This window comes from Malaclemys terrapin, chromosome 20, assembly GCF_027887155.1.
Source record: "Malaclemys terrapin pileata isolate rMalTer1 chromosome 20, rMalTer1.hap1, whole genome shotgun sequence".
Taxonomy (NCBI): domain Eukaryota; kingdom Metazoa; phylum Chordata; order Testudines; family Emydidae; genus Malaclemys; species Malaclemys terrapin.
Window position 1 is genome coordinate 12,891,750 of NC_071524.1, and position 13,330 is coordinate 12,905,079.

Sequence of the window (13,330 nt, forward strand, 5' to 3'; positions counted from 1 at the left end):
TGGAGATGGATGGCAGGAGAGAGATCACTTGATCATTACCTGTTAGGTTCACTCCCTCTGGGGCACCTGGCATTGGCCACTGTCAGTAGACAGGATACTGGGCTAGATGAACCTTTGATCTGACCCAGTTTGGCCATTCTTATGTTCTTATGTTATGGGGGACTCTATCCTGGGAAGCAGCGACTCGGAAAAAGACTTGGAGATCATCTTGGACAATCAGCTGAACGTGAGCTGCCAATGTGCCAAAAGGGCTAATGTGATCTTTGGATGTATAAACAGGGGAACCTAGAGTAGGAGCAGAGAGGTTATTTCACCACTGGGTTTGGCCCTGGTGTGGCTGCTGCTGGAATCCCGTGTCCAGTTCTGGTGCCCACAGTTCAAGAGGGCGTAGAAACATTGGAGAGATTCAGAGAAGAGCTGCTAGAATGAGGAAAGGATTGGAAAACCTGCCTTACCGTGAGACTTAAGAGCTCTGTCTATTTAGCTTAGCAAAGAGAAGGTGAAGGGGTGACTTGAGCATAGTTTCTATGTACCTGCTTGGAAGCAGATATTTAATAATGGGTTCTTCAGTCTAGCAGGCAAAGGTCTATCAAGATCCAGTCTTTGGAATTTGGAGCCAGACAAATTCAGACTGGAAATAAGGCACAAATTTTTAACAGCCAACGATGGTGGCAGATTCCTCAAAACTGGCAATTTTTAAACCAAGCCACTCTCTGAACTGTTTTGTAACGTATTGGGGGAGAACGTGTCTGTCCTCGGCCCGTGTGTGGAAGTGTTTTTAGCCCACCAAGTCAGTAAACAGGAGCCGTGTGGGGAGCTTGCCCGACCCTTGAGCCCCCGGACGCAGGGAGGCCAGACCAGTCCAGAAAGGGGTTGCCAGTGCCCTATGGAAGCTGGCTGCCCCAGAGTGCTGCAAGTCGGTGGCTGGTCAGTTTGGTGGTGACAAGCCAACCGTCGGTGTTGTGGGGATGGAAAGTTGGGAGGTGATTAGTCCTGTGGTTTGTCCCCGGGTGGTGGCAATTACTACGGCCCCCGAAACAGTGGCTGGCTTTGAGCCGATGGCCTTCCCGAGTCATGTAGGGCCAGCGTAGTCAATTAGTTTTTATCAAGGTCCAAATTTCTTGGTAAAGGTATAGTCAAGGTCCACACTCAAGAGAAAATTTCAAACAATAACAACAATAATAATGATAATAAGTAAGTAGAAAGATTTCAGGGTCCATTCAGAAGCGTCTGGCGGTCTGGATTTGGCCCGCGGTCCACCTGTTGACTAACCCTGTTATAGGAGCCTTTGCTGGCACTCCTGTTCCCAAGACTCTAGTACACATTCACAGGGCCAGTCTCTCCGGTGGGGGGAGACCAGTCCTGATCTCTCTGGTGGGAGGGGAGGAGGGAGACATCCCGGCTGGTTCTGGTCTCTCTGGTGGGAGGGGAGGAGGGAACATCCCGGCCGGTTCTGGTCTCTCTGGTGGGAGGGAAGGGGGAGATGTCCCGGCTGGTTCTGGTCTCTCTGGGTGCACCCCGGCCTCATTCTGCATCAAGTGCTTTGAACGTTCCTGGGCACATGTGCTGCCCGTGACAGCCCGGAGCTCGGAGGGCGCCATGCCCTGAAGCTGAACTTCCCCGGCCCGGGACTCCTCGGAGGGGCTGGCGAATGCACGCTGGAAGTGGGGGCTGCTGGAGGCCAATGGCCCCCTGCACGGAAGGGGGCGCTGGTGTTACCAGATTGCTCTGAAGGGGCTGAGCCCAGGGAGGTCTCAGCACTACTCAAGGATGGGGCGTGAGTCTCTCTTTGGGGGGGGTGACTCAGCAGGGGCTGCCCTTACCCAGGAGCCGGCATGGGGCTGGGGGAGCTGTTCTCCTGGGGGTGCCACCTTTGGAATGAAACGCTGAGCACCTGGGCCTGGTAGTCAGGGCCAGCTCCTGGGTTTTGGCTGCCCCAAGAAGCCAAAAAAAAAAGCCGCGAGCGCGATCTGCAGTGGCAATTCGGCGGGAGGTCCTTCGCTCCGAGCGGGAGTGAGGGACCGTCCGCCGAATTGCCACCGAATAGCTGCACGTGCCGCCCCTCTCCGGAGCGGCCGCCCCAAGCACCTGCTTGCCAGGCTGGTGCCTGGAGCCGGCCCTGCTGGTAGTTCACGGGGCATGATGCAGGATCCAGAAGCACCAGCACTACCCAGGGGCAGGGGTGGGGCGGGTTCTGCGCCTGGTGGAGATAAAGTAGGGCAGGGGTTCACTTTCTTGGTGGCCTCAGAGTGAAACCACCCACTCTTGCTGGTAGCTGCACCGACAGTTTTTCCTAAAAATACTTAATTCACTTTTGCAGATTCAATAATACAAAGAATGCACAGCTGTCTCTAGTCTTTCCTGGACCTACACAAAATAGGAACACAAATAAGGTGCTTTGAACGTTCTTGTCTTTTTTGGTTGCCTTTTTTTTTTTTTTTTTTAGACTTGCTGGCTAGTGAGTCTGTTGTGAAAAGTGATATTAACATCCTAGTATCACCTTTCAGAGCAGCAGACTGACTTAGCCCCGGCAAGCCCGGGGACACATTAAGCCCTGGATGGGGAGGTGGGTAGGGAGAGAGCGGGGTCCAGGAGAAATAGGAGGGCTGGAGGCTGGGGACGCCCCGCGCCCCTGCCATCTCAAAAGCTCCAACCCCACCTGTGCTAACCGCCTGTCCTTGGCAGCCTCTCTGCCCGGAGCTGGGCCCCCCAGGGCAGGCTGGTGAGGGGCACTGGCAGAGGTTGAGGCAGGAGAAGTTTGATCTGCAATCAATTCCACCCCCTGGCGGTGCGTCCATCCATGGGGCTGGTCCAGTCAAGCACCCCTCTCCATGCTGTCCCAGGTCTTTTGAGCCTGCAGCGTCTGACCGGAGCTCAGACACTGCTGTCCCTGGGCACACGCTCGGGGCGCATAGCCTCTATTCAGCACCCCATCCTGAGAGCTCTGACCATGCAGCCCCCTGCCCAGCCCCTAGAATTGTGGTCCCATAAGCGCCGGTTCCATGGGTGCTTTGGGGCTGGAGCACCCATGGAAAAAAATTAAGGGATGACCAGTTATTGGCAGCCAGGAATCAGCTTCTTGGTGGGCACGCTCAGATCAGCTGTTTCCCATCCTTCTGCTCCAGCAGGGGCTGAGTGAGTCACACACGCCTTAGGGGACGGGGCTCTCAGCAGCAGTGCTCACCTGGGGCTGCCCCACACCTGTGGGCTGGTGGCCATGGCGTCCACCTGTAGGGTTTCTCCCTGCCAGCCAGGCTCCGCTGTGGCCATAGCAGGCAGGGCTGGCTCTAGGCACCAGCAAAGCAAGCACGCGCTTGGGGTGGCACAACTGCAGAGGCGGCATTCCAGGGGCAGCTCTCGGAGGTTTTGGGGGTTTTTTTGCTTTGGCAGTTTGCTCCAGGAGGTATATTTTTTTGCTTGGGGCGGCAAAAAAACCAGAACCGGCCCTGACAGCAGGCGACCCAAGGGAGCCCAGCTAGGCTAGGGCTGGTGCGTGAAGTGGCAGATCAGGAGGCCAGGAGACGAAAAGCCCCAACCCCGGCAGGAGTGGCACTGGGCGGGTGGAGGAGGCATCCCGGATCTGGGCAGGAACCGCACTGGGTGGGGGCAGGGGGGAGGAGCTACAGCGTCCCCCCGTCCCAGTGTTCATGCCCCCCACCACCACCCCAGAGCTAGGGCCAAGGCTCCTGGAGGAGGGGGGGAAACGGACAAAGACAGGTAGGTGTAGGGGCCTGAAGCTGGGGGTGCAGCTGGGTCCGAAGCTACAGCCAGGGGCTGAGGCTGGGGACAGGGTCAGGTGTGGGGCTGGGAGCTGGGGCCATGGCTGGGGGGCAGGGCTGGAGCAGAGCTGGGGGTGGGGCAGGCCAGGGCTGGGTGGCTCTGCCTGGCCCACTGCGCCCTCCCCCCGCCCGAGCAGCTCTATGTTTTTTGCCGCCCCAAGCACGGCAGACAGGAGGCTTTCGGCGGCGTGCCTGTCACGCGGATTCAGCAGCTTGCCTGTGGGAGGTCCGCCGGTGCCGCGCCATCGGTGTGCCCGCTGCCGAATTGCCGCTGAAGCCATGAGACTGGCGGACTTCCTGCAGGCGTGCCGCTGAATCCGCGTGACTGCCGCCCTCACAGCGACCGGCGGGCCGCCCCCCGCGGCTTCCCGCCCCAGGCACGCGCTTGCTACGCTGGTGCCTGGAGCCGCCCCTGGCTGGTGGGCTGGGCCTGCTGGTTCTCAGGGCATAGGGGCAGGAGCTGGTTTGGGGGAGACCAGGAAGGGATTGAACCCCAAAACTGAGGCCACGCTGTGCCCTCTGCAGGGCCCCCCACCAGCACTGAGCTCGTCACGCTAGGGGGCCGCACGGATGACTGTAGAGCCGGGGGCTGGTTGGTGGGGTGGCCCCGTGCCATGGGTGGTGTTTAAAAAATGCTCTTAGGGTGTGAAACCAGGGAACCCACACCTGTGCCAACACAACCTAGCAACCCAGACAGGAGTCCCCAACAACCTCCACCTTTCCCCCCACGACAGAGCAACTACCTCCTCCCGTCACCCAGCTCCCCTCGTCACATCACCCACCCGCAGGGCCCCTGGCACGGTGTCACGGGTGTGCTCCTTTTGGGGGTCTCAGCTACTCCCCCATCGTGCACCGACAGGGCTGGGGCATCAGCCAGGCGAGGAGACACTCACGACAGGGCAGGGAGGAGACGGGGTTTATTGTGGGTTTAGTATCTGTGCATGGGTTATACACGAGCTCTCTGCAGCCTCAGAATGGGGGAGGCCAGGCCGGGCGTTGCAGCCCTGCGGAACTCACCGGCTCAGGAGTTGAGCAGACGTGGCCCAGGAACGCGCTGCCCAGAGCATCTCGCTACGGGCGGCTCCTGCTCCCATCCAGGGGGACCTGGCTCCTATCGGGGGGGAGGGGGCTGGCTCCTGGGCTCCCATCGCTGGAAAGGGGGCCCCCCATCTACCCACTATCCGCTCCTGGCCCTGGGGCACCTGGCCTGAAGCTCCCTTTGCCAGAAGTTCAGGTCCTCAATTCCCCATCCAGCCGCTTTCAGCCCCTGCCTACCCCTGACGTCAACCTGGGAGCCCCTGGCAGACCCCCCTGGAACAGCAGCCTCTTAAGAGCGAGTCCCCTCCCCCCACTGCCCTAGAGGCATCGCCCCTTGCCCCTTTCATGTGGGGTCACCAGCCCCCCAGCCTGGGTGCTGCACATAGGTTCGTTCACTGGGTGCTGGAGCTGGTCCCAGCTTCAGTCTGCTTTGGGGGCTGCACCCTGGACCCCCACCTGGGGGCAGGACCGGTTCCTTCACCCCGGGCCTTGGCCTCGGCTCCCTCTGAGACGGGGGCTGGCACCTGTGGAGGGAACACACACAACGGCCTCACGCAGGAGAACCGGACTGGAGGGGCGAGGGGAGGGCGGAGTGACTAGGACAGAGCCTCCCTGGGGTCCATCGCCCACCCCTGCGCTGTGCCCAACCTCCATTGGAGAAACAGCCCCCCTCTCTGCAGATCTGTGCACCCCGATTCCCGAGCCGGCTGGGACTCGCCTGGAGAGCCCCAGAGCACAGGGCCCAGGGAGAGCAGCTGGGCGCCTCGGCTGGTGTCCCCCTGCGCAGGCCAGGCACCATGGGAGGGAGAGTGGGCGAGGGCCATGGGGGCTGGAGCCCAAACCCCCTGGGACCACAGCAGTCTCTGCCCCTCCCCACAACTCCCAGCAGCCGCTGCATTCCAAGGGGCCCCCACCATCGCCCCCCACCCCAGCCCCTCTGTCCCCCATGCCCTGGTGTGTACATACAGGGGGGTGGGGAGGGGCACAGGACCCGGCTCCCGAGGTCTCCTCCTGGATCCTCTCTTGCTGTCTCTGGAAGAGGTGTGGGGGGGTTACTCTCTGCATGCCAGGCCCCCTGCCCTGCTCCAAGGGCTCCCTTCCCTCACCCCACATCCTGCAGCTCTGCCGTGCCCCACCCCCCAGGTTTGGGGCACCAGCCCAGGGAACTCCAGGGCCCAGAGGGGGGATGGCACCCTGCACCCCACACCTACAGATCACAGCACCCATTTGGCACCAGCCAGAGCCCTGAGGTCCCAGACCTGCGCCAGAGCCCCTGGCCATGCTAAAGCGGGGGGTGGGGGAGGGGGATCTCTTCCCGCCCCCCCCCCGCCCCGGTACTTTCTGACTTGTGCTCACCGTGTCTGTCCATCTCTCCGCTCCCCGCACTGTGACTAGGCGTCTTTCCCAATACTTCAAATTTTCTAGGGAACCTTCCCATCACCAGAGAGCCCAGTCCCCCCTGCTTCCCTCCCCAGCCCCCCAAGGAACCCTCTGCACCCCAGGGAACCACCCCCGCTTCCCTATGCAGCCCCCAATGAACGCCGTGCACCACAGGGAGCCCCCCATTTCCCTCTTCAGCCCCCACAAGGAACCCCCTGCACACACCCCCGCCCGGCCCCCAGGCTCTCCCACCCCAGGCCAGCACCTACCTCTCGCTTTTCAATCGTTTCCTCCGAGGCCTGAAAGCAGAGACACGCTGGTAAGGGGGTTGGGGGGGCAGAGCTCAGGCAGGGGGATGGAGCGCAGGGTATGGGACCCCCACCCCGGGGTCCTGGGGCTGGGACCCCGACTGAGCTGTGGGGGGGCTCAGGGCCAGTCTGGGAACCAACAGCGAGTCCCTGGCCGGGGCTGAATGAACAGCGCGGCTTCCCTCTACACCCACAAGCCAGCGTCCCCCTCACTGGCCACAACCCGCCCCCAGCACATGTACCGCCCCCCCCCCCCAATGGCTACACTATCCCCTCCCCCAGACATAGAATCATAGAAGATCAGGGTTGGAAGAGACCTCAGGGCGTCACCTAGTCCAACCCCCTGCTCCAAGCATGCACCAGCCACGTGCCCCACCCCTCACAAGCTGCACCCCCGCCATCTACCTGTGTTCCACCTATGCTTGTACCCAGCCGCAGGCTCCCCCCCCCCCCCACACCTGCATGCGCCGACTGTACCCCCCCACACACCTGCACGCGCCGGCTGTAACCCCCCCCCCACCTGCACGCGCCGGCCATGCCCCCCCCCTCACCTGCACGCGCAGCGGCTGTGCTCAGTGAACCGCATCTCCTCCTGCTGACTCTTCCCCTGGATCGGGCTGAGGCGAACGACCTGGCGGGAGGATGCAGCTCATTGGTACCCACCCACGCCCCCGCATGCCACCCCCCCGGGCCGCCGCGCCACTGGCCAAGCTCGGTTCTCCCGGGCAGCAGCAAGGCCAAGCACTGACCCGGCGGGGAAGGGGGGGGGGGCACCAGCTGGCCAAGTGGGAGGGAAGCCGGTGCCCAGGGCAGGAGCCGGGGGGGCTGGTGGGGAAAGTGCTGCCCCGCCCCACGATCGTACATCCCGGACCCCGCTAGGGCACCGGCCGCCTGTAGGACTCCCCGTGCCTCCGGCCCAGGGAACAGCCGCTTCCACTCCCCGGGGTCAGAGGACGAGCCGCCCCCGCCCCCCAGCCCCGGCCAGAGTTAACCACCGGGGGGTGGGACCCTCCCCTAAGACAGCTGGGACCAGCCAGCGCAGGAGGCGGGATGCCGGGCTAGATGGGCGGCCTGGCAGAGCCAAGGTCTCCCGTCAGCACTGGGGGCCGGCGCCCCCCTGGGGCCGGGCAGGAACAGGGGGCGGTTTGCCAGCCACAGCCCCACGCGGGGGTCGGAGTGCCCCCCACCCCCGGGCCCACCTGCATGGCCACAGGGCGGGTCTCCACCGGGACACACTCCAGGTCCTCGTCCCCGCAGCAGCCAGCGCAGCGCCGCAGCGGGACACAGGACGGCTTGAACACGTGCTCGGCCTCGTGGGGGAACTCGCCCAGCACGTCCACCAGGGTCTCCAGGGCGCGGCAGTAACTGCGGCTCCACACCTCCTCGAAGGGGACCACTGCGGGGAGCAGGGGGGGGGGGGATTACCGGCACTGGGCTGCAACTCGGCCTTCCCCCGCCGAGCCACAGGGCCCCTCTCCCACCTCCCGCTTGCCCTCAGCCCCTCCCCAACCCCAATCCCCCCACACTGCCCTGTCCTCCCCCTCCTCAAAACCCCGGCACTGCCCTGTCCTCCACCACCCCCAACCCATCCTCAACCCCCACCCCTCACCCCCAGCCCCGCCTCAACCCCCCCCACTGCCCTATCCTCCCCCATCCCCAGCCCCTCCTCAACCCCCACCACCACTGACCCATCCTCCCCCACCCCTCACCCGCAGCCCCACCTCAACCCCCCCACTGCCCTGTGCTCCCCCTGCCCCTCCTCAAAACCCCAGTATTGCCCTGTCCTCCCCCAGCCCCAGCCCCTCCTCAAAAAACCCCACCACTGTCCTGTCCTCTCCCAGACCGTCCTCAAAACCCCAGCACTGCCCTATCCTCCTCCACCCCAACCTTTCCTCAACCCCCACCACCACTGCCCCATCCTCCCCCAGCCCCACCTCAACCCCCCCCACTGCCCTGTCCTCCCCCTGCCCCTCCTCAAAACCCCAGCACTGCCCTATCCTCCTCCACCCCAACCCTTCCTCAACCCCCACCACCACTGCCCCATCCTCCTCCACCCCTCATCCCCAGCCCTACCTCAACCCCCCCACTGCCCTGCCCTCCCTCTGCCCCTCTTCAAAACCTCAGCACTGCCCTGTCCTCCACAACCCCCAGCCCATCCTCAAAACCCCCCACCACTGTCCTGTCCTCTCCCAGACCGTCCTCAAAACCCCAGCACTGCCCTATCCTCCTCCACCCCAACCCTTCCTCAACCCCCACCACCACTGCCCCATCCTCCCCCAGCCCCACCTCAACCCCCCCCCACTGCCCTGTCCTCCCCCTGCCCCTCCTCAAAACCCCAGCACTGCCCTATCCTCCTCCACCCCAACCCTTCCTCAACCCCCACCACCACTGCCCCATCCTCCCCCAGCCCCACCTCAACCCCCCCCACTGCCCTGTCCTCCCCCTGCCCCTCCTCAAAACCCCAGCACTGCCCTATCCTCCCCCACCCCCAACCTGTCCTCAACCCCCATCACCACTGCCCCATCCTCCTCCACCCCTCATCCCCAGCCCTACCTCAACCCCCCCACTGCCTTGCCCTCCCTCTGCCCCTCCTCAAAACCTCAGCACTGCCCTGTCCTCCACAACCCCCAGCCCATCCTCAAAACCCCCCACCACTGCCCTGTCCTCTCCCAGACCGTCCTCAAAACCCCACACCGCTGCCCTCTCCTCCCCCAGCCCCCCACCCCCTGCCCCTTCTCAACCCCCTCACCCTGGACCCCGAGTCCCCTGCCCCTCCCCAAACCCTCTCACGGGTCTTTCTCCGCCATCCCCTCTGCTCCCCCAGCCTTGCTGCCCCTTGTGCGGGGGGCAGCAGAGCTGGGACCAGGTGGAAGCCAACAGCTACAGCCGAGGGGCCGGGACACTCACCTGCTGCTGTCCGGCCCAGCGGGGGCGCCACCTGAAACACAACAGACCCGTTAGAAACCAGCCTCCCCCAGCACCCCTATTCCTGCCCCTCCACCAGCTCCGGCCCCCCTATTCCCTGCCCCCATCGCCCCAGCCCTGGCTCCTCACCACCACCGCAGCCACCCCCAGCTCCGGCCCCCCTAGTCCCTGTCCCCATCGCCCCAGCCCTGGCTCCCCACCACCACCACAGCCACCCCCAGCTCCGGCCCCCCTAGTTCCTGTCCCCATCGCCCCAGCCCTGGCTCCCCACCACCACCGCAGCCACCCCCAGCTCCGGCCCCCCAGTCCCTGCCCCCGCCCCGACTTCCCCCCTCATCACAGCCAAGTCTCATGAACCCCCTCCTAAAAATGAATATTTCCAGGGATTTTCTCCTGTACCTGACAAATGATAAAAGCGGTGATCTTGGAAATATAACATTTGGTTTTATGACATGTTTATTACACGCTATTAGGAATGATTATGTATCATGACAGTGTATTTATTACATGATGAAAACGGCGACACCCTTCCAAGCTCTCACTTTCCTAGCTTGTATCAGTGGAATAAACCTGGTCTAAGACAAGGCTCCTAGGTTTCCTCAAGGAGCATCGGATGGGAAACAGGAGATAGGGAGGTAAGAAACCAACTCAGAAGTCCTCCTACACCAGCATTCGGGTCTTGGCAGTCCAGGCAAACAACGCACAAAACTTGTTCTTGGTAATAATTGTAAAAACAATCCTAGCTGCCTATTTCATTTAAAAAACAGCAACAAAAATATCCACCTCCCTTTCCGTGTCTTACAAGGAGGCTTGAAGTGTCAGTCTCCTCAGTGTGATAGAGATGCTTGCTTTGATCTGCTCAGCTCTTGGAAGTCCAGGGGCTCCGGGCTGCCTGGGGTCCCTAGGGACAGCTCTGTCCGCCATTAGGGTTTTTTTCCCCGAGAACCCCCTGTAACGTTTTGCAAACGCCCAAGGGTTCACAAACCCCAGTTTGGGAACCACTGCTCTAGCCCCTGCCCCTCCCTCACCTTCACCCCCTAGTTATCCCACTTTCCAGCTCTGGAGGGGGCAAGCAGAGGGCTGCCCCTCTCCATCGCTAGATGGTGCCCCAGGGGTCAGAGTTAAGGGGACTGGTCCCTTAGCTCCCTGTGCCCTGGCTCCTGGCATGGGATGTGGGGGGCGGGGCGTGTATGGCTTCTACCCCTCCCGGCTGCAGCCCCAGGCTCTGCCACCAGCAGAGAAACCCTGGGCGAGGGAGAGGCCAAGGGGCAGCACCCAGAGGGGTCATGGTGAAAACTCGGGGGCCTGCTGTTCCCAGTCAGCCACCAGAGGGCGCCCCAGCTCCATGAGAGCAGGTGGGTGCCCAGCCTGGGGCCTTGGGGGTCACTCAGAGCAGCGGGCAGACGCGGAAGCGCCTGACTTGGGGTCCTGGGTTCTAACCCCAGACCAGGCGGCCCCAGTGGCCTCTTCCCAGAGGGCCCGATTGCTACAAACAGGGCTCCCCAGCCTATCCCGCTGCACCGAAGAGCAGCCACCTCTGGGGTGGGGGGTGGCAGCAACAGATCAGGACAAGAAGCGAGGAAGACTCGGGGCGCGGGGGTTAGCAGAGTGGGAATGGGGCAGAAGACTGGGGCTACCCGCCACCCCCCACACACACACCACCCACTCCCTCTCCCCTCACCCCATCCTCCCTCTCACAAACACCCCCCACTCACACCACACCACGCACTGACCCTCCCCTCACAAACACCCCACCCTCCCACACATAAAACCTCCCCCCTGCCCCCACTACCACCCCCTCCCCCTCACAAACACCCCACTCCCTCCCTCACCCCCACACACCACTCACACCACACCACCCTCCCACACACACCACACACTGACCCTCCCCTCACAAACACCCTACCCTCCCACACATAAAACCTCCCCCTGCCCCCAATACCACCCCCTCCCCCACACTCACCCCTCCCCCTCACAAACACCCCACTCCCTCCCTCACCCCCACACACCACACCACCCTCCCACACACACCACCCACTGACCCTCCCCTCACGAACACCCCACCCACCTCCCACACATACGACCTCCTCCCCCTCCTCCCCAATACCACCCCTCCCCCATACTCACCTCTCCCCATCCCACCAACCATTCCCCTCTCCCCCCCCCCCCCGCTAACGGGCCAAGGAAGCTTTAATGATCTCAATGTACCAAGCTCGTCCCGCCTAGCTGGGGGGGGGGGGGAGGACTGGCGGCGCTATAACCCAGACTGGGGGGGGGGGTCTGAGTCTCCGAAGCATCCCGAGGGGGCGGGGACGCGGGTTTAAAGGCAGTCGGGGGGAGGGGGGCATCTGAGTATGTGCCCCAGAGTCAGGACTCAGGGTGGGAAGGGGGAGCCACTCACCTGAACCCGCGGGAAATCGGGCTTCGGGGGGAGGGGGTCACACACGCCCCGCACCTCCGGGAGTGGGGGCTCTGGGCCAGCGCCGGGAGCGCAGAGAAGGGGGGACACGGGGGCGCCGGCGGGGCCGGTGTAGCTGGAGCGGGAAGCCCCGGATGAGTCCCACGGGCCCCGCACCCGGGGGAGGGACGCGCCACATGCTGGGCGGCGGGAGCAGGCTGCGGGGAGGGGGATGGACCGGGGGGGGGGGACTGGAGCAGGTTGCGGGGAGCGGGCTGGATCCGGGGGGCTGGAGCAGGTTGTGGGGAGGGGGCTGGATCCGGGGGGCTGAAGCAGGTTGTGGGGAGGGGCTGGATCCGGGGGGGCTGGTCAGGTTGTAGGGGGGGGGCTGGATCCGGGGGGCTGGAGCAGGCTGAGGGGAGGGGGCTGGAGCAGGCTGCGGGGAGGGGGATGGACCCGGGGGGGGGGGACTGGAGCAGGTTGCGGGGAGCGGGCTGGATCCGGGGGGCTGGAGTAGGTTGTGGGGAGCGGGCTGGATCCGGGGGGCTGGAGCAGGTTGTGGCGAGGGGGCTGGAGCAGGCTGCGGGGGGGGGGGGGGCTCTGCCGCTTGCGGGACCGTGTCCCTCGGAGCCGGGCTGGGCGCGGCCCCCGAGCAGGGCCTGGCTCAGCGGCGCGGCCGGACAGTAGCATCGGGGGCGCCCCCCGGCGGAGGGGCCTTAGCCCCATGTACCCGGGGAACCGCGGCCTCTTCAAAGCGGGCCCGCCCGGTCTGCCGCGGGCTCAGAGCGAGCCGGGACCTGGGGGTTCCTGGGGGGCCGCGGGGCAGCAGGTGCCCGGTGAGCCGAGCAGTTGGCCAGGCTGGGAAAGGCCGGGGCAGGCCGCTCCCCCCGACCCAGCAGCTGGCAGGACGCAGGGGGGAGCCGGCCACAAACCGGCCCGGGGCAGGGCGCTGCCCCCCGCTCCGCTCCCCAGCCCGGCCGGGGGCGCTGGGCACAGGCGGGCGCCCCGTCCACGCAGGGCAGCGGGCGGGCCGGGCCGGGCCCTTACCTGGCAGCGGGCTCCCCAGCACAGCAGGGCGGCCCCCAGCAGCCACCGGCTTCCCGGCCCCATCCCCGGGGCGCAGCGGGGCGGCTGCGGGGGAGCACGGGCAGGACGCTGCGGCCCGGCCCGGCGTTTCTGCCCCCGGGGGCGCGGGCCCGCGGCGAGCTCTGCCTGCAGCCCGGACCGGAGCCCGGCAGCGTCTGACGCTGGGGCTGGGCTGAGCCGCGGGCTCCGGGCTGGGGGGCGGGGGGCAGAGACAGGACGTTCCAGAGGGAGGATCCAGCCCCAGAACCGGACCTGCGCTCCCGCCCCAGCCGCCAGCAAGGGGAACCGGGGAGGGGTTATTTTCAATATACCCCCCTCATTCACCCCCAGCGCCCCATGCATCACCCCGGCTCTCCCTCCCCCTGCACCAACCTAGCCCCCCATGTACCCCGCAGCGTCCCCTCCCCCTGCACTAC

At 64.6% G+C, this 13,330-nt stretch overlaps 1 protein-coding gene across 1 annotated transcript; it reads right to left on the reverse strand.

Moving 5' to 3' along the window:
• Positions 1 to 4,679: 4,679 nt before the first annotated feature.
• Positions 4,680 to 13,080, reverse strand: LOC128826521 (snake venom vascular endothelial growth factor toxin ICPP-like). Its single transcript, XM_054009838.1, has 7 exons — positions 12,876 to 13,080; positions 9,413 to 9,443; positions 7,705 to 7,901; positions 7,057 to 7,136; positions 6,467 to 6,496; positions 5,784 to 5,849; positions 4,680 to 5,341 (listed from the first exon to the last, which is right to left on the reverse strand). The coding sequence occupies exons 1-7, from the start codon at positions 12,936 to 12,938 to the stop codon at positions 5,161 to 5,163; spliced, it is 648 nt and encodes a 215-aa protein (XP_053865813.1). The 5' UTR covers positions 12,939 to 13,080; the 3' UTR covers positions 4,680 to 5,160.
• Positions 13,081 to 13,330: the final 250 nt, after the last annotated feature.